At 40.7% G+C, this 26,593-nt stretch overlaps 1 protein-coding gene and 1 long non-coding RNA gene across 5 annotated transcripts in view; one reads left to right on the top strand and one right to left on the bottom strand.

The window, feature by feature from the left end:
- The window catches only part of LOC105496471 (nuclear receptor coactivator 5), a 30,027-nt gene that overhangs the window by 3,097 nt on the left and 337 nt on the right, over positions 1–26,593 (bottom strand). For 2 of the 4 annotated variants that reach the window (XM_011766925.2, XM_024797497.2), the window contains exons 2-6: positions 16,331–16,397; positions 6,850–7,176; positions 4,787–4,923; positions 3,021–3,147; positions 983–1,182 (exon numbers count right to left, since the gene is read on the bottom strand). In XM_011766925.2, the coding sequence (XP_011765227.1) occupies positions 983–1,182; positions 3,021–3,147; positions 4,787–4,923; positions 6,850–7,176; positions 16,331–16,368 (829 nt within the window). In that variant the 5' untranslated portion in view covers positions 16,369–16,397. The remainder of the gene's footprint in view (positions 1–982; positions 1,183–3,020; positions 3,148–4,786; positions 4,924–6,849; positions 7,177–16,330; positions 16,398–26,593) is intronic. The other 2 variants (XM_071079207.1, XM_011766926.3) reach the window with 1 other exon arrangement.
- On the top strand, positions 1,075–15,969 carry LOC139358444 (uncharacterized). The gene is made up of 3 exons (XR_011613289.1): positions 1,075–1,205; positions 12,152–12,249; positions 15,839–15,969. It is a non-coding gene; the product is annotated as an uncharacterized lncRNA (long non-coding RNA).

The following is a 26,593-nucleotide window of genomic DNA, read 5'->3' as shown; positions in this document are numbered from 1 at the left end:
AGAGCCGGCCTACTATTTTTTAATTCAGCAGTTCAAAAGTCATGGATTAAGATCAAACTGTGACCCTAAATAACCTCCACTCCTCACCCATGGGCAACATGGTTTACTGGGTAGTGAGAGGACTCCTCAGAACTTCTGTCCTCACACATCTTGAGGACTATTCCTCGGACAAATGACCCACTGGAGATCCTTATGTAATTGTATGGTTATGGGGGTAAAGGGTGAAGCAAACAGAGATCCTGAGTATACTGGGGAAAGGGTTAAGTCTGTGCTGTAAGAGTGAGGAGCAGGGTTTCAGCTGGTGGAGTCTTAATCCTATGGGCTCAATGCATGAAAAGCTACTTCTGAAAAGGACTTCAAGAACTGGGCCTCTACAGGGTCAGGGCCTCTTAGTCCCTCTCGTTACTTCTCATAGCCCCTTTGGTTACTTCTCCAGCACACTTACAAAAAGGACCCTAAATGCCTATTATATTCTCTGTCCTCCATTAGAAAGCTGGGCGAAGCAAGGATTTTGTCACATTCAGTGGAGTACATGACAGAGGTGTGCTGGAGCCAGATCTCAGTGGCAAGAGCCAACTGTGTACATTTCTTTCCAACTCTCCCTTCAGTGACTTCATGTTGGTGGCTTGAACTGAAACATGGTGGAGTATTTACACCATGGAGATCAGCAAATGTTATAAACGCCCTCCCCTCACACTGGAACTTGTTGTTAAACGTGTGCCAGCACAACACTGTATATACCTAGTGGTTAAGTATAGTGTAACAGAGAGCCAGGCCCAGAACTGTATCCACTAAGAAACTATCAGATAAATAAATGACTACGCAAGACTCTTCCATGGTACTTAAGAGACGGGCCCTACCATATATGAACTGAGATATAAGAGTCATTTGCCCAAAACCTGCTTCTTCTGAGTAGGGCATAAATGACTAACAATGGACTAGTGACTACCTCTGGTATTTTGACCCACTTGGGCCTCTGTACCTTGCGGGGTTCCAAACATGATGTTGACTGTGCAGGAGCGGTGAATCTGGTGTTGCTGGGTGATGACAATAGCAAAAGGAGAACCTCCCCTGCTAACATCCTCCAAGGCTTGCGACAATGACACCTCTGTGTTAAGGAAGATCAAGTCCACTACCATGCCCAGGTCTCGCACCTTCCGCCCCACAGACTCAGCATAGTCTCTGTAAAAACAAGTAAGGTCCAGGTGAGCGACCAACTCCAAATCTGCATTGTTGTGTCTCAAGCCAGTTGTGTGTGTTCCTATCGAGAACTCAAACCCTAGTCTACCCCACTGCCATATTGAGGATCCAAGGATCTAGACCAATACTCTCTCTCCACCCCAGCTCAGAATGGCTGTGACTTGCTTGAGGTCACAAGAGAAGTTGCCTTTAGCACAGTATGATACCCAGGTCCCTCTCTTGATTCTGTAGTCCAGTGGTCCTTCCTTAACACCATCCTCCTCCCTAACACTTGTGGCACTTATCTCTTTTTGGGTAGGCTGCATAATACAGTGGGAAAATCATGGGCTTTAACGATAGAAACATGGGTATGGATCCCAGCCCTTAACATTTATTTGCAAAGCTGTGAAGCTTAAGCAAGTCCATTTATCTCTTACAAACATCAGTTTCTTTACTAATAAAACAAGAGTAACATGGCTCAGGTCATATGTCATTTCTTTGACCTTCCCTCCAATCTAAATTAGATCTCTGATATTCTCTTCTCATAGGACTCATCACCTGTATGCTTTTGTTACCTGCCCCATTAGGGTGTAAGCTCCACCAGTGGAATGAGGCTATACAGCCCCAGTACCCGCCATCCACTATACATATAAAAGATTTGCTGAATGAATACTCATTTTATATGATTACTGTGAAGATTAAAAATAATTTATGTAAGGCGCCGAGTATGGGGTAGTACATAAAGTAGGTGCTCAGAAAATAACAGCTATTATCATGTGTCCAAAAACAGCTCTCTAGAGTTAAAAGCAGCATCTATCACTGAACAAGACAGCCAAGAGCCTGTGAACTCTGCCGACAGCTTGGTGTCTCAACACCTATTTCCCTAGTCACTGCCTTGAAATTAGCTCTTTAACCCCAAACTGCTAGAAAATACATGAAGTTATTTACTTAGTACCACCTGGGGAAAGGGAACATAGCTACAGGCAAGCCTGCAAGCTGCTATACTTCCTTCTGCTTCTCTGCTCTGCCTCTTCAGGGAGAAAATGTAAAACAGGGATGCAGTGAAACAATGCTATGAGCCCTAGCTTGGTAACATGGTCATCTAACAGTTCTGCAAGGCCATGGCACTTCACAAAGACTTGGTTCTTGGCTGACAAATGCAGAGACGTGTCTCCCAAAGTATTGGGCATTTGGGTTGTCCCATGAAGGGGTTATATACTACTCTGCTTGACCAGTGACTACACCCTCTTCCTTCCACTCTCAGTCTGCATGGTTCCACAGGGCTAATCCCACCTCTAGCTCTTGGGATGGGAACATGACTTAGCCCTGGCTAATCAGAACATAAAGCACCCCTGCCAAAGTGACAGGCTCAGGGATGGGAAAGTGAGTCAGGTCAATCTAAGAAGAATTGCAGAACTTCAGGTGGAAACACTGGGAAAGAAAAGCTCTCTTTCCACTTGGCTTGCTAAGCTAAGACGACACATGTTTAGGGCCAGCGCCATTCTGCCTCTTCAAGCACAAAATCTGCCTGAGAACAAAGGCAAATCTGAGGAAAGCAGTGCTTAGAGACTAACACAGAGCCCAAGTCTTGATGACATGGTCTGACCCTTGATGTGGCCGTGCCTCAACTTCCCAGTTACTTTCTGCTTAAATGAGAAATGTCCCTTTTGGGCTCAATTTGAATTGAGTTTTCTGTCACCTATAACTGAAAGAACCCTGACTAACAAAGCACAGCAATGCAAGAATACACAGCTCAAATTCAATGAACAGAGGTGCTAAACAGGGGCCTGAATTTCTCTGACTCTTCTCCTTACTGGGGAGAAATATTTAAGGGTTCTTACTTTGTCTGTTTGTTGACGACAATCACAGAACAATCAACAGGCCTTTCGGCATCAAAGCGTCTCTGGATTTCCTCAAAATATTGACGATAAAGCTCTTCTCTACGCCGTTCCTCACGTTTCAAACGCTCTGCAAGACACCACCAGGGTAAACTGAAATAAGGACTGGACCCTTCTATAAAAACAAGCCACAGGCCTCATTTTAAATCCTGAGCTACTTGTAGGCAAAGGTCATCTCTGAATCAATCCTTTGGTCTATCTCCTAAAAATAGCCAGCATTAGTATTTTTTACTATTAAAAATTAACCAAAATGTAATGGCCGGATTAAAGGGCATGGCCATTTTTTTTTGAGATGGAGTCTTGCTCTGTTGCCCAAGCTGGAGCGCAGTGGTGCGATCTCAGCTCACAGAAACCTCCACCTCCCGGGTTCAAGCAATTCTCCTGCCTTAGCCTCCTGAGTAGCTGGGATTACAGGCACCTGCCACCATGCCCAGCTAATTTTTGTATTTTTAGTAGAGACGGGGTTTCACCATGTTGGTCAAGCTGGTCTCGAACCCCTGATCTCGTGATCTACCCACCTCGGCCTCCCAAAGTGCTGGGATTACAGGTGTGAACCACTGCACCCGGCCCAGGGCATGGCCATTTTAATGCTGCATCTGATACTTACTGCCAAGCTGCTCCGTGGGAAGGCTGGTACTAATTTATACCTCCACAGACGTAGATCATCTAGTACCTATTTCTCTACACCTTAGTTAACACTGAGTACTGGCATTCTTTTTAAGTCTTACCAACTTGACAGATAAGAATAGTATTCATTATTATTCTAATCTGCATTTTTGATGACTTTTTTTTGAAAAAAAAAAAAAAGTAGTAAAGTTTAAAATTAAAAATTTTGAAAGTTCTTGTTTTAAAAGAAAAAAATCAAGTAGTAAAGTTTAAAATTAAAAAATTAAAATTAAAAATGAGGTTCTTAAAGATTTCAACTTAGCCAGGTATGAGGTAATTTAAGAAACTTTAAAGATGTATTGAGAAAAACCAAGCTTTAAAAAGACATGTTTGTCTTCATCTAAAAAAGAGATGCTATTAGGTAAAAGTTATGCAAAACCAAAAGCCTATTTTGCATAGATAATGCAGATAGTCAGTCATAGTTATCTGGTCAGCAAGCAAAAAACAAGCACTTAATGTCTTAAGCTCCAATCTTTTGTTCATTTTTCTTTTTTTTTTGAGACAGGGTCTCACTGTCACCCGGGTTGGAGTGCAGTGGCACAATCATGGCTTGCTGAGACCTCAACATCCTAGGCTCCAGTGATCCTCCTACCTCAGCCCCCCGAGTAGCTGGGACTACAGGCGTGCAGCACTGCACCCGGATAATTTTTGTATTTTTCTGTAGCGATGGGGTTTTACTATGTTGCTCAAGCTGGTCTTGAACTCCTGGGCTCAAGTGATCTGATGGTCTTGGCCTTCCAAAGTGCTAGGATTACAGGTGGTGGCCACAGTGACCAGTATTTTGTTCATTTCTTATTGCTGGAATTTAATATTTATTTCTTCTTGTTGGATGTCTAAACCAGATGATGGTACTAATTTGCATCTTAAAAATCATTTTCAAGCCAAATGCCCTTTACCCACTAATAAGCTACTTATATTTCTTTTCATACACTGTTTGGCCAAGTCACTAGCCCTTTTTCAGATGGGGTACTGGTTATTAATTTCCTTTCTCTTTTGTAAAGTGTTCTATCACTAACAGGAATAGACTGTTTCAGCTACTTTACCTTTTGCACGAGACTGACTTTCTGGGCCTGGAGGGCCTCGTCCATCAAAGCTATCTCTGTAACGGTCAAAATAAGAGTCATCCTTTCTCCTGCAATAGTCATCCATTCGTAGGTATCGGTCATAAGAGCCTTCTCTCCTGAAAAGTTAAGGAAATTTTCATAATGATAAAACTGTGTCCTATACTGAAAAAATCATCTAGAGAATTCTTTGGGATTAGACAAATGAGGTTTATATCTGAGACTCACTGCATATCAGCTCTGTGGCTGTGAGAGTTAACCTGTCTCACAAAATGATGGGAGGGGATGAACAGAGATGATGTACAGAAAGCACTTAGCATAGTCTTTGGCATATATTAAATGCAAAATAACTGGCAGGAATTATTGATATTAGTTTTGAGGAAACATTACACGTCCCTCCCTTGTGCTTTTTAAAATTATACTTAAACGTATGTAACAATAATTTGCCATTTTAACAATTTTTATTTATTATTTTTATTTTTATTTTTTTAGTAGAGACGGGAGTTTTGCCACGTTGCCTAGGTTGGTCTTGAACTCCTGAGCTCGGGCAATCCGCCAACCTCAGCCTCCCAAAGTGCTGGGATTACAGGCGTGAGCCACCGTGCCTGGCCTAACAATTTTTAAGTATACAATTCAGTGGCACTATATTCACAATGTTGTGTAATCACCACCATTATCTATCTAAAATTTTTCATCACCTCAAACAAATTCTGCATTTGTGAAATAATAACTCCCCTCTTTCCAGCCACTGGTAATCTTTAATCTACTTTCTGTCCCTATAAATTTGCCTATTCTTGGTATTTCATATAAGTGAAATCATACAATATTTGTCTTGTGTCTGGCTTATTTCACTTAGCATAATGTTTTCAACATCCTTCATGCTGTAACACAGATCAGAACTTCATTCCATTTTATGGTTGAGTGATACCACATTATATGAATACATCACTTAAAAAAAAATCCACATCAGATGCAGTGGCTTACACCTGTAATCTCAGCACTTTGGGAGGCCAAGGCAGGAGGATACCTTGAGCTCAGGAGTTCAAGACCAGCCTGGGCAACATAGTGAGACTCTACATCTATACAAAAAGCTACCCAGGTGTGGTGGCGTATGCCTGTAGTTCCAGCTACTTGCGAGGCTGAGGTGGGAGGATTATTTTTTTTTTTTATTTTTTTATTTTTTGTGAGACGGAGTCTCGCTCTGTCGCCCAGGCTGGAGTGCAGTGGCGCGATCTCGGCTCACTGCAAGCTCCGCCTCCTGGGCCCACGCCATTCTCCCGCCTCAGCCTCCCGAGTAGCTGGGACCACAGGTGCCCACCACCACACCCGGCTAATTTTTTGTATTTTTAGTAGAGACGGGGTTTCACCGTGTTAGCCAGGATGGTCTCGATCTCCTGACCTTGTGATCCGCCCGCCTCAGCCTCCCAAAGTGCTGGGATTACAGGCGTGAGCCACCGCGCCCGGCTCGGGTGGGAGGATTACTTAAGCCTGGGAGGTCAAGGCTGCAGTGAGCTGTGATCATGCTACTGCACTCCAGCCTGGGAGACAGAATGAGACCTTGTCTCAAAGAAAAAAAAATCTATTAATCTGCCGACAGACATCTGAATTGTTTTTACCTTTTGGTTATTATGAATCGTACTGTTATGCATATTCATGTACAACTATCTGAGTCCCTCTTTTCAATCCTTTTGAGTGTATACTCAGGAGTGGAACTGATAGATCATATGGTAATTCTATGTTTAACTTTTTAAGGAACTGCCAAACTGTTTTCCATAGTGGCTATACCAATTTGCATACCTACTTGCAATTTCTGATGGTTTCAATTTCTCCATACCTTTCGAACACTGTTATTTTCTGTTAAAAATGTTTAAAATCATTCATACATTCAGCAAAATTTATTGAGCAGCAGCACATCTACCACTCGACAGTCACTAGAAATATAAGGCTGATAAAATTACTGCTCTTACGGAGCTTTCAATTAGTTTAGCAGAACATACATAAAAAAGAACTTACGGAAAAAACAAGCAGAGTAACTATGTATGTACCTGTACATAGGATCTCGGGAGTCTCTCATGTCTCTGTATCTGTCGTACATGGGGTCTCGCTGATCTCGAAAATCCCTAGAGTCTCTTAGATCACGAAAGTCTCTAAGATCCCTCATGTCCCGAACGTCGCGCATACTCCTGCTGTCTCTGTGATCCCGCAAGTCTCTACTATGTCTGTGGTCCCGCAAGTCTCGGGGATCTCGAATGTCTCTGCTGTCCCGGGCATCCCGGCCATTTCTGCCATCCCTGGGCTCTCTCCTTGGACTTCCGCGAATTGGGGATCGATCACGCCTTGAATCTCGACTGTCTCCAAAGCCATATGGATCCCTGTGGGAGGTAGCAAGAAGATGCTAAGACAAAGAAATTGAAAGTAGCCAACCCTTCAGCTCTTCATAAGAGAAAGCCCCCACCCTCCAAGCATTTTTCTCTAAAACAGGGCAGCCAAACAGAACATGACTAAACATTTAAGGCCAGTCATCCATTTGGTCAGCAGATAGTCTAGAGGTTCCACAATCTCAAAAGATTAGGACATCAAAAGAATGCATGACCAAAAACCGAAGGTCTTGACTGGATAACAGTATTCATCAAGCTTTCAAAGTGAAAGTGTCTTTCCACCAGACTTGCTTGAAAGAGACTTTACAAGCGGTAAAAAGTTGGAGGGACAGAGTAAGGAGGCAAGACTTATGAAGACAAAAAGAGTGAAGGGCACAATCTTATAATAAAAGTGATCAAAGGAACTGTCCTTAAAGTATGGAAAGTTCACTTGAAGTATCTTGGCAGGATAATAAAATTAAGGGGAAAAAAGTACTATAAGATACATACAGTAAAGGATCAAGAACAATCTGTTTCTCTGTTTTGTCAGAGCTATTGAGTAGTGGTATCTCTCAGTCTGAGGGTTTACGCAGAACTTGATTCCTTTTTGCTCAAGATGGTTTAAAAAAAAAAAAAACAAAAAACAAAAACCTAAACAGTGAAGTCACAGATATGCTTGGTCTACTCTGACTCAATGTTCTTCATGAGACGTTTCAACCCACTGGAAACTCCTCTTCAACATATTTAAAATTAAAACCTTCTTACTCCAACCCCATGAGCCCCATTCCCCACTTTTCCACTTCTGACAAAAATCACCTTTCAAGTTATCAAGTTTTAATTAGTTCTTGAAATTAACCATGCTTTTTCCTCCCCCATCCCAATAAAGTCACTTGTGTCCCGTTCACTTTTTCTTTCTATTCCCATTGGATTTGTAAGTCCAATCCAAGCCCTTATTTCTAATATGACACCAACAAGTTTCCAAAATACAGAATTAAAAATCAGTCTACTCGCTTTCAATTCATTCGACACATAAATACATTAACTATCCTAAAATGCCAACTTCTATGTTAGAAAGCTTAATAAATCTGACACCTATTACCTTCCTCTCATTTCTAATTCAAAATCCTCAGTTCTACTTAATTCTTATGCGATAACTCACAAGACATAATCTATCTCAATATTTTTATTTACATGATTTCTATACTTGGAATATTTTTCCTGTACTAATCCAAGTACCATCCAATCCATACAGGCAAGTTCATGTCCCATGTCTTCCAAGAAACCTTCCCTACCCTTCCTAACTGCTGATCTCTTCTGCACAGCTCAGGGCACTTTCTATCTGTATTACTCATCTTGATCTGGCATTTACCTTTTTACAACAACATCTTATGTCTGACCTGCTTTAAGGATTACCTTCTCTGTAAAACCTGCCCTGAACTCTTGATCTTCCCCAACAAACATGCTCCTCCTCCAGTCCTTCCCATCTCAGTAAATGGCACATCCAACTACTCAGTTACTCAAGCCACGAAACTGGATGTCATCTTTCCCTTAAAGCTTCATCCTCCCTTCCAACCACATTTCCAAATTTTCTTCATTCTTTCTCAGTTCTGCCCACTTTCCTTTACCTTCTTTGGCACTACTGAAGGCCAGCTCATAATCATCTCACCCTCAAACCACAGCAAGAGCCTTCTAAAGCAGTCTCATTTCTGTTTTTGCCTATTTTATAATTTTTCTCCAGAAAGATCACTCTCCAGTGATCTTTTACGTATGTAAAGCCCGTCACTGGTTTCCCACAGTATGTATTTGTTTATTTTTATAGGGATGAGGTCTCACCTATGTTGCCCAGGCTGGAGTGCAGTGGCTATTCACAGGTGGGATCACGGAACACTACAGCCTTGAACTCCTGGGAGCTCAAGTGATCCTCCTGCCTCAGCCTACCAAGTAGCTGGAACTACAGATGTGTACCACTATGCCAGGCTCCCACAGTATTTAGAATTCAATCTAAAACCTCTACCAATGGCATGAAAGTCCTGTATAATCTTGGCTCCTGTCTTCTTCAACCCTGTCACACCCTCTCCCTAGTTTACCACTCTGCCACACCGGCCTTTCAGCTATAACTAGCCAACGTCTTTCCCAATCCCTTTACATGAGTAGCAGGAAGAGATCTACACTCATTTTCCAGGTCTCAGCGTATAAATAACCCCTACTCCCTGATTCTGTTAGATTCAAAGTTTACCTTCTGCCCCTAAAATTATCTCATAGCACTTTGTTTTTACTTTTGTCATTGACATTACATATTTATTTAATGTCTGTCTGCCCTACTAGACTACAAGCGCCACAAGGACAAGAACTATGTCACTTTGATTCTGCACTACAAACCCTCTACGCAGAACAATGTCTGTTGTATGACAGATGCTCTATACATATGTTGAATGAATCTTGCTCCAGTACAAACTTCTATAGCTGCACTTACCACACAGTTTTGTAATTGTTTGTTTACGTGGCTTCCCTACCAGATAAGAAGTTCTCTTGAAGGCTTTGTAGCTCCAGGATACGGCACAGGAGTTCAGTACATGTTTAATGAATTGAATTATTCTACTAAACTGTAAGCCTCTCAAGAGCAGGCAACATGTTTTGCTCATATTTTTGTCATCTACCATGGTGACACACATTAGGTATTCATCATGATGTCATCAGCTTGTGGAAAACCTCACCTCAGCCACACGGGCACAGCAAAACCAATTTAAATGCCAATTTTGCTTCCATGAAAAATATTTGTTATATATTTTAAGGTTCACCAGCATTCCTGACTTGTGGGAGCAAACATATTGTAGACCAGGGACTTTAAATGAGGATAGCTAAGCATTATTTTTCTTTTTCCTTTTTTTTTTTTTTGAGACGGAGTCTCGCTCTCTTGTCCAGGCTGGAGGGCAGTGGCCAGATCTCAGCTCACTGCAAGCTCTGCCTCCCGGGTTTACGCCATTCTCCTGCCTCAGCCTCCCGAGTAGCTGGGACTACAGGACCTAGCCCAGCTAGTTTTTTTGTATTTTTTTAGCAGAGACGGGGTTTCACCATGTTAGCCAGGATGGTCTCGATCTCCTGACCTCATGATCCGCCCGTCTCGGCCTCCCAAAGTGCTGGGATTACAGGCTTGAGCCACCGCGCCCGGCCAGCATTATTTTTCTTATTAAAGTGAAGACTAACCAAGAGTCTTACTTCAACTTTCCTTATTATATCACATAATCCTCCTAACATGCAACATCTGATGTAGTGTGTAATGTGGGTAAACACTCAAGATCCAAAGAGAAAGGACAACTGCAAAGTATTTTTGGATTAATGATCGGCAGATAAACCTGCCTTGAGGAGCAGTTAGAAGTAGTCATTAGAGGTGGAATCCAATTTCAAGTGTTCTTGGCAATCAGGGCTGAGAGATCATGATCCTGACAGACCACAGACCACACACAAAGCCCTGGGCTGGTGGAAATGGAGGTGGGGCATGTCATAGCATATTATTTACCACTTCAGGAGTATTATAAGTGCTATGTTTGGTTCTTATTCTTTTGAATCCATCGAAAAACCTTACTTACCTGTCAGAGTCCATCCCTGCAAGTTGACTAAAACTCTAGATTCGCAAAGTCTGGGTTCAATCTTCCAGTTTGAGAGGAAGATATTTCCCTTTCCCTTAAATAATCTGAAGTCCATGTGCAACAAAACTACTAATTCCCTCTCAAGTGCCTTCAGGGTAAAAATGTAGAAGAGGTGATACAAAAGGAAAAAGAACCAAAGGCATGGTGGAAGTAGGGAAAAGAAGATAATAATTTTCTCAAAAGAAAAGGCAAAGCCTTTTTTCCTTTCTCCAAAAGATAAACACTATGGTAGACTGCTGTTCTTCTGGAGACGAAAACAAAACAAAAAACCCTTTAGGGCTGCTTTAGGACCCAAACAAAGAACTCCTCAGAACAAAAGGGCTCCTGCTGCTGGCCCCAACATATTTTTCAAAACAAGACCACAGCTAACAAAAAGGCAGTAGTATGCTGAAATCAAAGTGCAAAAAGACAAAGCTTCCTGTGGGAGATGCTGGACCTCAGATGATAAGTGGGTTAGAATCAGGTTTCTGGAGCACAATAAGGTTAACAATATCATCCCACAGCACCAGAGGTGTTTTACTAAAGGAACCAAATGCAGCATACCCTAAGGTACTGCATTACTAGAGGATAAAAAGAAACTGAACAGTGGTTAAATTTCAGCACTGGAGTCCACAAACTGAAGGCAGGTGGCAAACACAACTAAAATTCTGCTGCAAATTCCTCATCTATTCAGCAGGGGGAAAAAGGCAAATACTCTTTGCCTTGAGAGGAATATAGTCACATCGCTGGAAAACATTTGAGAGGTAAGGGCGAAATGAAGGGGAAAACAATGGTTCTGGTGACAAGTGATGTGCTTCTGGTAGAATGTGTCTCTTCCTGAGGACTAAAGGGGTGTGCAGAGCACTAGGCATTTGACAGCCTACACACTAAGAACTGACAGATGATCATCTTAGAAAACTGTGATGGGCTTTGAATTTCTCTTTGGCAACAGACTGAAACTTCATGTCCAGGACGGTTTTCTTTGGCTTTGGTTCTACAGATGGTCAGGGAGGAAGACCTCTGTCTTTTCCTTTCTTTTCTGCAAAGGTCAGCATCCCCTTTCTTCCTTTCTGTTCACTGGAATGTCTTCCTTGGGAGGGCCAGCCTCTTTCCGACCCTGAAAAAATCCTTCATTAGCTCTTCAAACTTCTGTCACAGATATACTGTCCACAAATATCGTCATCAAAATGGCTGGCTGCTGTGTGATGTTGATCTTTCACCCAGGAGGGCTTCACACTACTGTTAGAAATGGAGACAACAGACTTGTCCAGAATATTGCCATTAGGTGGAGGAAGGATACGGGGTGCAATGAGGTACCACACCTCACAGACCCAAATTTTATACAAATCCATGTTTTTCCTTAGGAAACACTGATGACCTTCTCCAGCACAAACAGAACTTTCTTATTGGCAGAGGTGGCAGTTGCTGAGAACTGATGACTTCTTCAAGTGTTATTGCAGAGGTAATCACAACCTGGAATTTTTTTGTGGCCCACCTAGAGCTAGTGCTGTCTCACATCCAAGGAGCAAGCAGTAATCAAAGACATTAAGGCCCTGTGGATAAGCAGAAAGCATTTCAGGTCATGTAAGAAACTTGACTACAGCCAGGTTATTTCTGATGAGCCGATACCCAATGACTTTCACCAAAGAGATGTAAGGTTTAACATCTTTCACAAATATATGGGGAAAATCCTCTGCAGAGCTTTGGATGTAGATGAGTTAATTCTATTTGTTCTTCTTTAAGTCATTCAGAAGTACAGTCTTACTTCTAGTACCTAGAGGCCACATCTGCATAAAGATATGCTACAAGATCTGGACTGTCAAGGTGTTGAGCTGAAGATCGTAACTGAGACATCTAAGGCACAACTGGAATCATGATCCTGTCTTTGAAGAAGGACTAATGCTTAGTATCGATGCTTGACAACTTGCATAGTAACTATGTAAGGTACTCACAGGAGTTCAATGAAGTGGCCCTCAAGAGTTAGATGGTAAGAATTCAGGCTGAAATGTGATCCAGAGTAGAGATTCCTCATGCAGAATTCTGTGCTTGGCTGGGCCAATATCATCAGAATTATACACTGACAGCTGGAGTCATTAGGGAGGCATATTACTGAATAGAGAGCAAAGCCAGCAGAACTGTGGTTTACTGAAACATTTGAAGAGGTGATAATCCTGTGAAAACTCCCAAAGATACCTATGTTAAGTCCAGCAAAGCAAGGTGTCATAAAGGTCTTGCCAGTATGCTTATACCAACATTCTTATTAAACATAGAAAGCGCTAAAAATGTAGAGGTATAACTTAAGGAAATATTTGCCATAGGTAGTGTTTTTTTTCCCCTGTGAACGATGCATCCCCTATGGCTGGGGGCACACAAAATGATTAGGACTGCCGAATAAAGGCAGTTTGTTGTTGTCAACTATTGATACATTTAGAGTTATCTCAAGGCTTTGATTGGAAGCATGCACCCGAAGAAGGACGTACCCAGTGTTCACCCTCAGTTAAATGATTACCCCTTCCAGGTTAATTACTTGCTGCTCATCTTGCCTACTCTTTGCAATTTATGTCTGCCCTATTGGTATATCTTAAGAGATAAAAACAGATAAAGTATGATCAGGACAATGATTAAAATGTTAGTGCTAGTTTGAATACAATGTTAAACTTGTCTTTTTTTTTTTAAGGTAAAAAACTAGGATTCTGAATACAATGTTAAATTGTCTTTTTTTTTTTTTAAGGTAAAAAACTGGGACTCTTAGCTCGGTTTTTAGATGGGATTACTAACTGCGACCATCATTTCCTAAAGCAAATAAACATGACTGTATGGAACTTCATCATGTTAAACAACATGCTGAGGAACGCAGCTAGGGAAATATCACCAATGGGAAGACGGATTGTTAATGGAATTTGAATTAGTCCAGCTGTCCCTCCTGTTGATTGTAAATAGAGCAGGAAGTCACTGCCCTATCCACACCACCAAATGACCTCATTTTACAATTGATTTCTGAGGAAGGTGATATTTTAAAAGGCATACAAAAGGTGACCTCTATATTTATATAGTTGGTAAGGAGCTCATTTTATTTTTTGAGACAGGGTCTCACTGTTGCCCAGGCTGAAGTGTAGTGCCGTGATCACGGCTCACTGCAACCTCAACCTCCTGCACTCAAGTGATTCTCCTGCTTCAAAGCCTCCCCAGTAGCTGGGAGTACATGCAAGAGCCACCACGCGTGGCTATTTTTTTGTAGAGATGGAGTTTCACCATGTTGCCCAGGCTGGTCTCGAACTCCTGAGCTCAAGTGATCCGCCCACCTTGTCCTCCCAAAGTGTTGGGATCACAGGTGTGAGCCACTGTGCCTGGCTAGAAGCTCATTTTATAAGGCCCTCTCCAATGTTGTCTGTATGTTTATTTGTGCAGGGACTATTATTAAAAAAAGAAAAAAAAAGCATAAAACTATTTCTAGATTGGGGTGAAATTAATATTTTTAATTTAATGCTCTGGCAATGGCTATTACTGGGTTCCAACCAGGGAAGTTGGTCATTCCCCAACACTGCAATGTTTGTTGAACATCTACAACCAACTGGAAATGTTAAAAGCATTTGGTTAAGTATCATCAACAGGATGATGTAAAATACCCTTCTCAATCCATAACAGAAACAGGATCTACTCTCTGTTCTGCAATGTGGCTTGTTTGTTGTTACTGTTTTTTACGCCTGTGGAAACACACAGATATTATCCAGAGATCACCAAAGATCACCAAGTATCATGGAGACAACATAGAGGGGGAGGATTTTACTAGTGGAGTCAGTGTCTTTTAAAGTTACAAATTCCACACTCCTGGTAAGTTACCAGGAAACACACACGGTAGCGCTCTTTGGAAACTGGATACACACCATATCTCCTTTCAAGCCACCTGACAACTAAAGCTTCCAATGGGAACCCTGTACTTCTGACCATTAGAGGCAACTCTTATCCACCTGTATTCCATTCTGTACTGGGACAATAAGATAGGACTGCCCAAGATCTGTGGCACGGTTAGATGAAGGCTAATGAAAGTAGACATTATACGGAACTGCTGAAGTTCTGCAGGATTTGTTTATGTTCTTCAGGATACTCACACACACACACAAATCAACCAACAGAGTATTTACCTGCAAGCTGCAGGCATTCCTTAGAGAGAACAGACAGAATACCAATTTACATGCCCACTTCCGCAGAGAAACCAACGAATGGCCAGAGAATCCACACGACAGCTGTGGTATAGCTGGAACTATGGTATTGGACTCAACTCTGCTGCACAGGCAGAGTGGACAAAGACTCCAACTGAATGAAACCAGCAGCATTACTTTGCCCTTAGGGTCTGCTTAAACTCTGCAGAGTGGGCATGCGTAATCTATTCCCAGTAGCTAGAACTTCACATCCAAGTAGGAGTATATACATGAAACACACAGTGGACATTCTTTCCTATAAGTAGGTAACAAAATACAGGTGTTTTTGTCCAAAAGCAGGACAGCTCTATGTTATGCGTAATGCTCAGTTAGCTGAGTTCACAAGGTGACCAGTGGAGCTACTAGTACAGATGAGGATTCACTGTATGCAGCACTGTCCAGTTCACTGTAGGAAATGCAGTTTACTGTGGTACGTAGTTTAGGTATGTTTCTGGGGAAAATTGGCTTTTTTACTTAGAGGCAAGGCAAAATCCATTAATCCATTTGGGCCCTGAAGAGACATCAGATATGAAATATATCATTTGTATGAAATATATCATATCTGTCTGCCCTCTACACAAAACTGCATCCATTTGTGTGCTGTTATGGGGCCAGAACAACTGAATAGGATATCTTTATTTATGGTGTAAATGGTACCATTAATAAAGCTCTTCTTTGAGAGAAGGGACCAATTTAATATGTATCTTGAGGGTACGCACCAGGATTATCTCTCTTGTATACACTGGAAGGAAGAATACATTGGGAAAACACCCTCGATTTCCGTGAAAGCTAAGAAAAAGGGAGACTTTCGAGAGCTGGAGTGTTTTGCCCTTTTTATTTCCCCTCAAACAGGTAACCCAAGTATGTGAGCAAACAGGGGATCTGCAGCACAGGCACAGCGGTAATCTCTCAAGCAGCACTTTCCGTAAACCTGGGTTAACATCTGGACCGGCAGCCATTTGGAATGAAGAGTCGAATCTCTGCTGCCCACTGCAGTGCAGCATGGCATACACCAATGACTCTGGGGCACTCCTTCTGCTCTGGAGGCTCCCACTGACACGTGAGCTGGGGACAGACAGAGGTTTATCCTCTTCCAATTGCCTGCAACTCATGTTGCAAGCTGAACTTGCTGGATTTGCCACCGAAAACACAAAGCTTCCTCTGTATCTCCTGATGTATGTTTAAAAAAAGCAGCAAGGCCCTTCACACAGGGTTCATGTTCTTATTGTTTGCTTGAGCGTTTCACTTGTTGGGGGGAAGAAAAGACCTTTGGTGTACGAAGCTGGGCTTAACTCCCCAGAGCCCAACTCTCCCAAGGTAACTCACGGCTTCAGGGTACTTTACCTTCGTGTGGGGCTGGGTCTTGATGGAGCCGTATTCATATTTCTTCCTTCCGCTGCCTTATTAATATCTGAAAAGAATAATCAACCCATCTGTTCAATGCTACGGAATAAAAACAAGATCATCAGCACATTTCAAATGAAAGCAACAACAACAAAAAACTACAATGACAACCAGATGGTGTAAGAAAAGCCATTCAGCAGAGACACACTGTCACTTGGGCAATTTTTATTATTGAGTTAAGGTAGTACATTGTCACAGCTTGGTAAGAAATGTCCCTTCGTTTTCTAGTTAACACATAATTTGTCTTAAACTAATTACGTCAATGCTTTAATACCCTGCCAAGCCCTAGACCTGACACGTTCCCTCCAAGGGGAAGAAAAGGTTGTTTTCTAAACTCTTAGAAAGCAGTTGTAAGATTCTTTTTGTGAGGAAGAAAAGTGGGGGGGGGAAGATAAGGAGAGCTTAAAAAACAAAAGGGCAAAGGTAAATAATTCTATTTTATGTTACTAAGAAGTAATAGCTGGATTTCAGTGTCTTAAAACTTCCAATATCCCATGAAGCAGGGCCTCCTGTTAGTGTGTCTTGTGTTGAATTCCATTGGATAGAATCTTCAGGAATAACATGCAGGAAAGAAAACTGTTATTACTATTTTTAATAAACAAAGAATATGACCTGTTAATATCTACAACCTTCACAGACAGATAACCAAGAATACAGACTGGCATATGGTATAGTAGAGTTAGGTAATAAAACACTACTGATAAGTTGTTTTCATTAGAGAAGGCTGGCATATAGAACTAGATATGGGAGAAAAGCAGAATCACACAAACTTAAAGAAAAGCAAATTTGTAGAGTTAAAGCCTGCTTTACTAAAAACAAAAAATACCTGCTTTACAAAAATTGAAGTGAATAATAAACACCATGTATTAAGAAATCTATGCCCCAAAATAATACCTGACAATTTTCATATGACTTAAAGCTAAATAAATACATTACAAATTTCATACTTCAGATGAATGAAGAAATAAAACTGCTTTCTGCTGTATAGTTTGTTCCCCTTTTTCCATATTAAACAATGGTGTATCTAATGACATCAAATGGTATTAAGTACTCACATAATTCGAGTGCTTTAAAATAATAACTATGTATTTTAAAAACCCCAACCAGATTCCTATCACATGAAAGACAACAGCAATAACAAGAAACTTAGAGGTCTGGTACAGATTTTATGCTATGTTGCCAACTTTTGAGTTCCTGTTCAAATGAGGGTAATCTTCAACTCCATTTTAAATCAGAAGTCTCTAATTTGTCTAGAAAAATGGCTTCTGACAAAACTGAAGCTAATATAAAGCTAAATAGTGAAGTATATCTTAAATTGATTCCTACCTTTTCAATTAAGCAGACACAAGATATAATCTATTTAAAAAAAAACTGAAAATATTTTCTATGTAAGACTTGGCCAGTAATATCTGACCATAGCTTCGCTACTGCATGCAGTACTTTCACAATTTACAAGTCTTAAAGTTTATAATGGTCTAAATTACAAATTATACAATGACAGGCCTTATAGGGAATATCTAGCTCTATTATACGTAATTGTGAAAAATACTAGTTCAGGTTTACGACTTACTGAGTCTGTTCCCTTACTGTGTACCACTTTCTAATTATATAGGTTGGCTATGATTCAGAGAGAAATATAATATCTTTGAGTATTTTAAGTAGTTTTCAAGGTGTCTCTGGAATACACTGGGTGTGTATTAAGATTAAAAAATACATATAATGTAATTTCAGCAGGAGTTCATATATTATTAAATGGTCTTGTGAATAAAGAAAACTCACATCTAAACACTGACTAGACTGGGCAAACATTCAGGTGAGAGTACAACGCATACAGTATTACTTTAATTGGTAGGTTTCTATTACCAATAATTTGCCCTCTACATATGAAAAGGAGTATTACACTGTGTAATTATAGCCAGTTTTGTGAGTACCTACATACAGGACAGGGGAAATCACATGGTCATGTGTACTATATCTTTGGGACAAAACCAGTTCTAGTTAGAATGAAGGACATAAATATTTTACTTTGAAGCTGGTGGAATCTTTTTGTAGTTACCTGAAAGATTAAAGAACATTCAAGATTATATCTTTAAACCATTTTGATTGTAATTAGCCTCCTAGTATCTATTTTCATTGGGTAGTCCAAAGTATTTATATTTGACGGCATGGGATGTTGGGATGTTTCTTCTGCAAAAACAATAATTCTCAGATCATTGTCTCATTTTAGGGTTTAAACCTTTAGTGTAGTATGTCAAGTGTTTGTTTATTCATCTCTGTTTAAGAGTTACTTAAATTTCCATCTTGGCTGATGTATGGAGAAAATAAGACCCCAAATTTTTTTCCCCCTAATAGAATTGCTCAGATTAGGGTAGGGCTGGGGAGTTTTGAGAGTTGTAAAAACACAACCACCAACATTACTGCCAATCCCCATACACCCAAAAAATCCTAACACACGTGCACATAGAACTTCTGGAAAATCCACGAGTTCAGAAATACATAAGAATAAATAACTTTAGGGAGTTAATCACGGAGAGCAAAGATTTAAGAAGAAAAAACTTGCCTCATCCTAATTTTTTGTCACAGAATTTGAAAACCTGTCATTTGGAGGCAGGGGGTTCATTTAAACAAGTTTTTCTTTGAAAATGCAAATATTGGGGCTGCTAAAGCACCAACTCAGGGCTTTAAATAAAAGGAAGAAACCAGAAAACAATCCAGAAAACATGCAGGAAATGGCAGAACCATTTTAAATCACAGAAGAATAGGTTGAGGAATTCCCAAAGACACAGTATCTAATCTATAGTTTTACTGTGTATTAAATAACCAGATTATTTTCTAAATCCTTAAAGAGAGATATAATCAACATCAAGGAAATAGAAATGGTGTTAATGTAAAGAAGGGAAAAAAGGTAGAAAGACAATTTGGAGATCTTTCTGGACATTAGATGGGGAACTATGACTGGAGAAAAATTAATCAACGAGGGAAGTGGCAACTTGGGAATCTCTTCCAAGGGGAGGTGTAACGTCTCCTCTGAATAGAAAAGGGAAGAAATGGTACTTCTTTCCTCTTCTGCTATACTTTATTCTGGCCAACTGCCCTTAAGACCAAAAGTCATCTCTCAATGTCTTCTCCACTTCAGTTTAGGTGGTACTTCTATACTTTGTTAATTATATTAGTAATGTGAATATCATTCAAAATCATCATAATCACCACGAAGTGCTTTATCTTGGCCTGAATATCTATAGTTTCCAAGTGGTGGTCTGAAAACAGTTAAAAGCACTTCTCAGCTAAGAATTTTTTGACAAGAAAAACAGCTTTTCTTGTTTTTGACAAGAAAAAGAATTTTTTGACAAGAAAAAAAACTGGAAAAGAATCTAGAAAACATGCTAGAAAAGGCAGAACCATTATAAACCACAAAAGAATGGGGTGAAGAACTCCCAAAATATACAATATCTAATCTACAATTTTATTTTAGACTAATATGTCAGACAAGGTTCATAAAATGGTCCTTGGATAATGCTATAAATAAAAATGCATGCTTATTTCACTCATAGTACCAAGAACTACTTTGTTCTACCTATTTTTTAACTGTACAATCATAAAACAACTCTTTTTACCTTAAAATCAGATTTTATAGTTCACAAGCCACAGCCACAGAAACAATGAGGACTAGGAATAACAAGAGTGGTGTTAAAGAAAATTTACAGGAGGCCATTGCTTTGGACTGAGCTCCTGAAATAGGCCCAAAGACCAAATCAAACTCATGATGAAGTTTCACGTTATCAAGTCAAGACAAATATCTTTTTACTGACGTTCTACGAAATCAGGAGATAAACAATGGCCAAATCCACAAATAGGCCAGTTTCAGCCAGCATGATAAGGAAGTCTGCTCTGCTTTACCCTTCACGAGAAAAGTAACTTTGAAATGACCAATCCACTTTTTGTTCCTTGTCTCTGCTTTCTTCAGCTCCCTTTTCTGTTTATAACGCCAAACTCCTCTGCTCAGCTCATTGGAACACTTGTTCTATTTTACAGAAAGAGGTGTTGCCCGATTCTAGAGTTACAAATAAAAGCCAATTAAGATCTCTAAACTAAGTGTGCTGTAATTTTGTCTTTTGACAGCCACATGAACCACAACACTTAGTGACAGTACCACCACTAGCTGTTTTTACCCAGAAGCCTATACTGTTTTAACAACTGACTACAAATGACATGAAACTCTCTAAAAGGCTTCGTTGAAAACCAACTAACAATCAGGAATTACTAAAGTGGAATTACATGCTGATAAAGACAATGCCACTTGGAAAACCACACTGTTGACAAGACAGCGAATATCACACATTAAATCCCCCAAATGGGGAGGGGAAATGACAGGACTTCTCACTAAACTATATTTATGAAGACAACTTTGATGATATACTGCAACATCAGGGATATTGTAATGAGTTTTATTGTAACAAGTCAGGGATAACAGAATGCTATGCTTGCTCTTTCTAAATCAACCCTTTAAGTTCACTTTGAATACTATACTTTCCCTCATATTTGATTATCTCCTTTATTCTCTAATTAAAATAATTATTACACCTTTAACTGTATTAGAATCTTATTCCTGGGAACAGAAATAGGGGAAACAATAGTTTATACCTTACAGAATGCTTACTTTGTTCCTGAGCCTGTGTACTAAGAACATTATGTGTATTATTTCATTCAATCCTTTTACAACTCTTGGAGTTAAGTACTACTATAATTTCTACTTTGCAAATGAGAAAATCTGAAGTTTAGAGAAATTAAGCAACTGGCCACACAATTATCAGGAGGCAGAGCTGAGACTCAGACCCACGTCTTTCTCACACCAAAGTACTTAAACATTATGCTATGCTGCCTCCAACAGGGAGTGGAAAGACATACTTTCCATTTAGAATATTCTTGCTAGGACTCCCTGATCAAATACCGATGGAACCTGGAAAAGGTCCAGTCTATGTTAGACACTCCATTGCTTAAATGCCCCAGAGACACCCAACAGGTTAGAACCTACTTATTCAATGACCACTTCAGTTTCTATTACCTCAAACTACAATATTTCTGGGGTTTGCTATTAACATTCACCATAACTCTTCTGACAAAAATTATCAACATTTCCTACCCTTCTTATTCTTTTAAGGAAAGGGCATTTGGCTGGGGATAGCAAATCTGAGCTGTGGTCCTAACTTTGGGAAATTTACTCCAATCATTTGATTTCTCTGAATCTGTATTCCCTTTCTGACAAAATGGATATTCTGCCTGTGTTGGCTATGTTGACTCAAGGAGAAAAATCAGCCGAGAAAAAATTGTTTTGGATTTGCAAAGGTTGAGCTAATCTAAACTACAAAAAGAGTCTGAGCTGCAAAAATTTTAAAATACAGGTTTATTTAAAACCAGCAAATTTTCAACTAAACTGTACAAGTGGAGAACAAGTGATGAATTTGAAAAGGATAGCTTATAATTAATACACTGAATGCTTCACTGATTCATAATGTCAAATGCCTACTATGTGTCACATATGTCCCAGGCCTTACACATGTGGAAATGACACGGCTAAAGTCCTTGCGTTAAAGAAGTTCATTTTTACAAAAGACAGGGTCTCAGCTCTGTTGTCCAGGGTGGAGTGCAGTGGCTCAATCATAACTACTGCAGTTCTCAAACTCCTGAACTCAAGGGATCTTCCTGCCGCAGCCTCCCGAGTAGCTGGGACAAGACGCATGCACCACCACACGCAGCTAATTTTTTTTTTTTTTTTTTTTTTTTTTTGGAGATACGGTCTCCCTATGTTGCCCAGCCTGGTCTTGAACTTCTGGGCTCAAGTGATCCTCCCACCTCAGCCCCCAAAGGGTTGGGATTATAGGCGTGAGCCACCATGCCTGGCCTGGAGTTCACTGTTTATTTAATAAAGGAGAGGCACAAGTATACAGATAATTACAATATAATATAAAGTGGGATTACGGCAGAGATAATGGAGTCCTAATTTTGTGTATGTGTGTGGCAGGTGAGAGGAACGCAACAGAGGGGAGACTGGGAAGAATGTGTGTATGAAGCGGGTAGGGGTGAACGGGAGGGGGAGGAGGCAGGGAAGGCTTAAAAATAACATTTAAACTGGGTCCTGAGGAATGAGTGGGAGGTTACCAGAAAGAGAAAAGTCATCCCAGAACATACAAAGGTAAAGGAATAGTGTGAAGGACATATTAAATTCGAAAAACTACAGGAAGTTTGGTGTTGGGAACTTGGGGATAGGAGGAAGAAAAGAGAGAGGAATGACATGAAGCCAGAGTTAAGACTAGATCCAGATTGCAAAACACTTTGCTATGGACAAGGAAGAATCTAGTGGCAAGAGGGTCTATTGGGGGCTATAAACTGAACTATCACAGAGCTCAATGAAGCCAAATTAACGAAACTTTATGTATATTATCCCCAAATATGGTGAGGGAGTATTTAAATGTAAGACATTCAAAATATTGCCCATTTTAGTAACGTTCTTCAAAGACCATTGGTATGACACTGAAGGAGAAAAAAATTGAAAAAGTCATGATTTTACTTTCAATAAATGGCTCCCAAGTAGCTAGGAAACAGGTGCATGCACCACCACCCTGGCTAATTTTTTTTTGTAGAGACAGGGTCCTCACCATGTTGCCCAGGTTGGTCTCAAACTTCTATCAAAAGGGACCTTCCCACTTCAGCCTCCCCAAATGTTGGGATTACAGGTGTGAGCCACTGTACCCAGCCTTAAGATACCTTACAGAGCTAAAGGTATAAGACAAGACATTCTGTTTTTTAATGCAACTTAAGCTACCCTGATCCTTGCCTAAAGTTGTCTGGTCTCTACACAGGATGTCTGGAAACGTTCTGATTCTTATGAGGTGAACTATTTCCTTAACATAAAATTGGTCCAGTTGACCTATTATCTCTTTTTTTAAGTGAAAGGATAAAGAATGAAGATGACCATCCCCATATTCATATCTAGTGGTAACAAAACCACCATTTAAAAAGCAGCACGCATGCTGGTATTATGTATTTAGCTATCGATATACTTCATATTTCTCTAATGTACTGCTGCTTGAGACAGTGGCTTTACCCTGATCCTGTCATTAATGACTCTCATTAATGAGAGTAACATAGAGGATAATTCTGTTAGTCACTGCTCTTTTAACTTTTTGACAGTTTAACTCTGCTTAAGCAGAATGGTCCAAACATATGTGCTGCTCACAGGACAACTATTTTGGCAGAAAAAAAGCTGATATTGAGCTTTAAAAGCACTTGTCTCAAAGATATGCAGTAATCATTAATAAACCACAAGGTACAGAGAGGAAATACAGCGTAGTAGAAAGAGTAGTCAGTTCTGAGGAACACTATTACTTCAAAATATACATGGGAGGATAGCAGGAGAAAGGCATCATAACTTTCTCGGATATTGACATTGCACATATTTAGCATATAAATGCCTCTGAGAAGTTCTGGAGTAAGGACACCACTGTATCTCAACATTTCCCAATTTTGCTTGACCCTGAAATCAATTATCTCCAAGGATGTCTTGAATATGTTCTACTAATTATGTGATCTGGAGCAAGAAATCTAAACTCTTTGAGTCATCATTTCCCTATATGTAAAAAAAAAATCGGACTAGTTTATCAGTCTCATAAGATGACGGGCAGGAGCAAATGAGTATTTACCATATGCACTACTGGCTGTAATGTTATTATCATTACTACTAAGAGTAACAGTGACTTCAGGAATAGACGTTTCATTCTTCATGTGGGAAGTCAAAACCAAAAGAACAATGTAAACTGAAGGGAAGAAAAAGTTTAATATATTTCCTGTGAAGATTTTCCATTCTTAAAAGCACAACTAAATTTTATTAATCCTCACAGAAGTAGAACATTACACAAAGGCACTGCCATCTGCAGGTCATAAACACGGACTGCTTGTAACGATTATTTAAAATGAAGTTTCAAACCATTAAATCTTTTTTCATCATACTTCTAAAGTCTTTCCAAAAGTTGTTTATTCTGGCTGGACGCGGTGGCTCACACCTGTAATCCCAGCACTTTCGGAGGCAGAGGCGGGCGGATCACCCGAGGTCGTGAGTTTGACACCAGCCTGACCAACATGGAGAAACCCCGTTTCTACTAAAAATACAAAATTAGACGGGCGTGGTGGCGCACGCCTGTAATTCCAGCTACTTAGGAGACTGATGCAGGAGAATTGCTTGAACCCGGGGGCCAAGATCGCGCCATTGCACTCCAGCCTGGGCAACAAGAGCAAAGCTCCATCTCAAAAAAACAAAAACAAAACAAACAAGTTGTTTTTTCTTAGCTCTCAAGCACTGGTAGATGAGTTTCCATTTGCTGAAGTTCTGAAACGGACGCCGGGCTTAAATCAAATTCTCAGAAATGTGAAGAAAATGACCTTAGCCTTACGTAAATTCTACATTGTGATCATACCAAGGTAACCCCAAAGAAACATGTTTTTAACAGGGGGAGATACATATATATACACACACACATATATACACACACACATATACACACATATACATATATACACACACACACACACATGTATTTTTACGCAGCCTTCGAGGGGAGGGGAAGAAAACTTGAATAAGCCTGAACTGACTGATCCGACTTTCCTGTCAATGAATTAAATTAAATCTGCTCTTACATTCACATAAACAGATCTTATGAACACACTATTAACTTACAAATAAGTTAATCTGTCAATGCCTCCTTTAAACTTGTGGTGTTCACAGGTATGCAACATTGAGCAAACTGAATCTAGAAAAACTTCTAATGAGCCCTGCAATATGGATTCGTTACATATTGTATATTCTACAAGGAAAATCAGTGTTTCTAAGTTTTAGGTTAAAAGATGTGTCAGAGGTTTCAAAGGCCATCTGAAGAGTGACAGATGAGCTCAAGGAAAGGCAAAGAAATTACAGTAAAGGAAGAAATAGATGTTAACAAATAGTCAAGTGATTTTTTAATATCCACAATGCAAAGCATGGGCTTAACTGGTTGCAAAAAGTCGACACCAAGTTAGTTTTCACACCCAGACTGACTCATAGAGAAAACATTAAATTAAGAGTTGTCAAAACTCACAAAAACTTCCCCACCATTTGTAGAAACATCTTTTTATGAGCCATCCATCAGGGGGCTATGACATCACAACGCTGTAACTGAGGCACACCGGGTGCACTTGAGTGACAGTTCTTGCAGTTCCCTGGGACTAACACTTTTAAGTCAACAATGAGAATAGTTTACAATAAGAAAGCTGTTACAGGGCATTCAGAGAATCTGCTTTGCCTCAGGGAAAAATTTTGTGCACGGGGTGCAAGGCAGAAGAACCACAATTAATCAGACACTCCTCGGGCAGCGTTTCCCAAAGTGTGGAACGCAGAATAATTTCAGGAGGAACAAGGACGCACTGTTTATTTCAACAGACAGATATTTATTTTTTATAAACATTAGAAAAATAACTGGCTTTCCAGTACCCGGTTTGTGATTGAAGTTGCCGCCTTAAATATATTTAAGGAGAAAAAAAGAGTCAGTTTGAATTTTTAAAAAAATGTAACATTTGGTGAATAGCAGTACAGATGGTCCACGGACATAAAGGTGCAACGCGAGACTGAAACGTGGGCAACGCCGTCCTAAGAAAAGCCCCTCGCCCGCTGGCGGGAAGCGGATAGTGCCCCGCGCCGGGAGCCTGGAAAGCCGGCCGGATCGGACGCTGGCGCTGAGCTACGTGGTAAACCCGGGCACAGTTCCTTTCCCCGTTCTCTGGGCCCGAGGTTCGCGCCTACAAAACGCGTGAGGTGTCACACGACAAGGAGACACCCCGAGAATGCGGTCAGGAGCCGCGAGGCGGTGACGGGGGACAGCGCTCCGTACACCGCTCGGCGCTGCACGCCTGGAGAACGCCCGGTGCCACGGACCGCCTTGGGGCCGGTTCGAATCCCGACTGCGCCACTGACTCGCTGAGGACCCGCGGGCGAGCGACTCCACTGTTTCGACAAGGGGGTGCGGGGCGTGCGGCTCAACCAGACAGAGAAGCCTTGAGGACTCCTAGTGACCGACCGTTCGTGCACAGACAGGCGGCTGCGATGCGACGCCGCCGACCTGCGTCCACCACAGAAAACCACAGGCCGCCTCGGCCGGCCGGGCCTGGGCCTGACGGGAA

The sequence above is a fragment of the Macaca nemestrina genome, chromosome 15 (assembly GCF_043159975.1).
Source record: "Macaca nemestrina isolate mMacNem1 chromosome 15, mMacNem.hap1, whole genome shotgun sequence".
NCBI lineage: Eukaryota > Metazoa > Chordata > Mammalia > Primates > Cercopithecidae > Macaca > Macaca nemestrina.
This window is presented reverse-complemented; position numbering and strand designations above follow the sequence as displayed.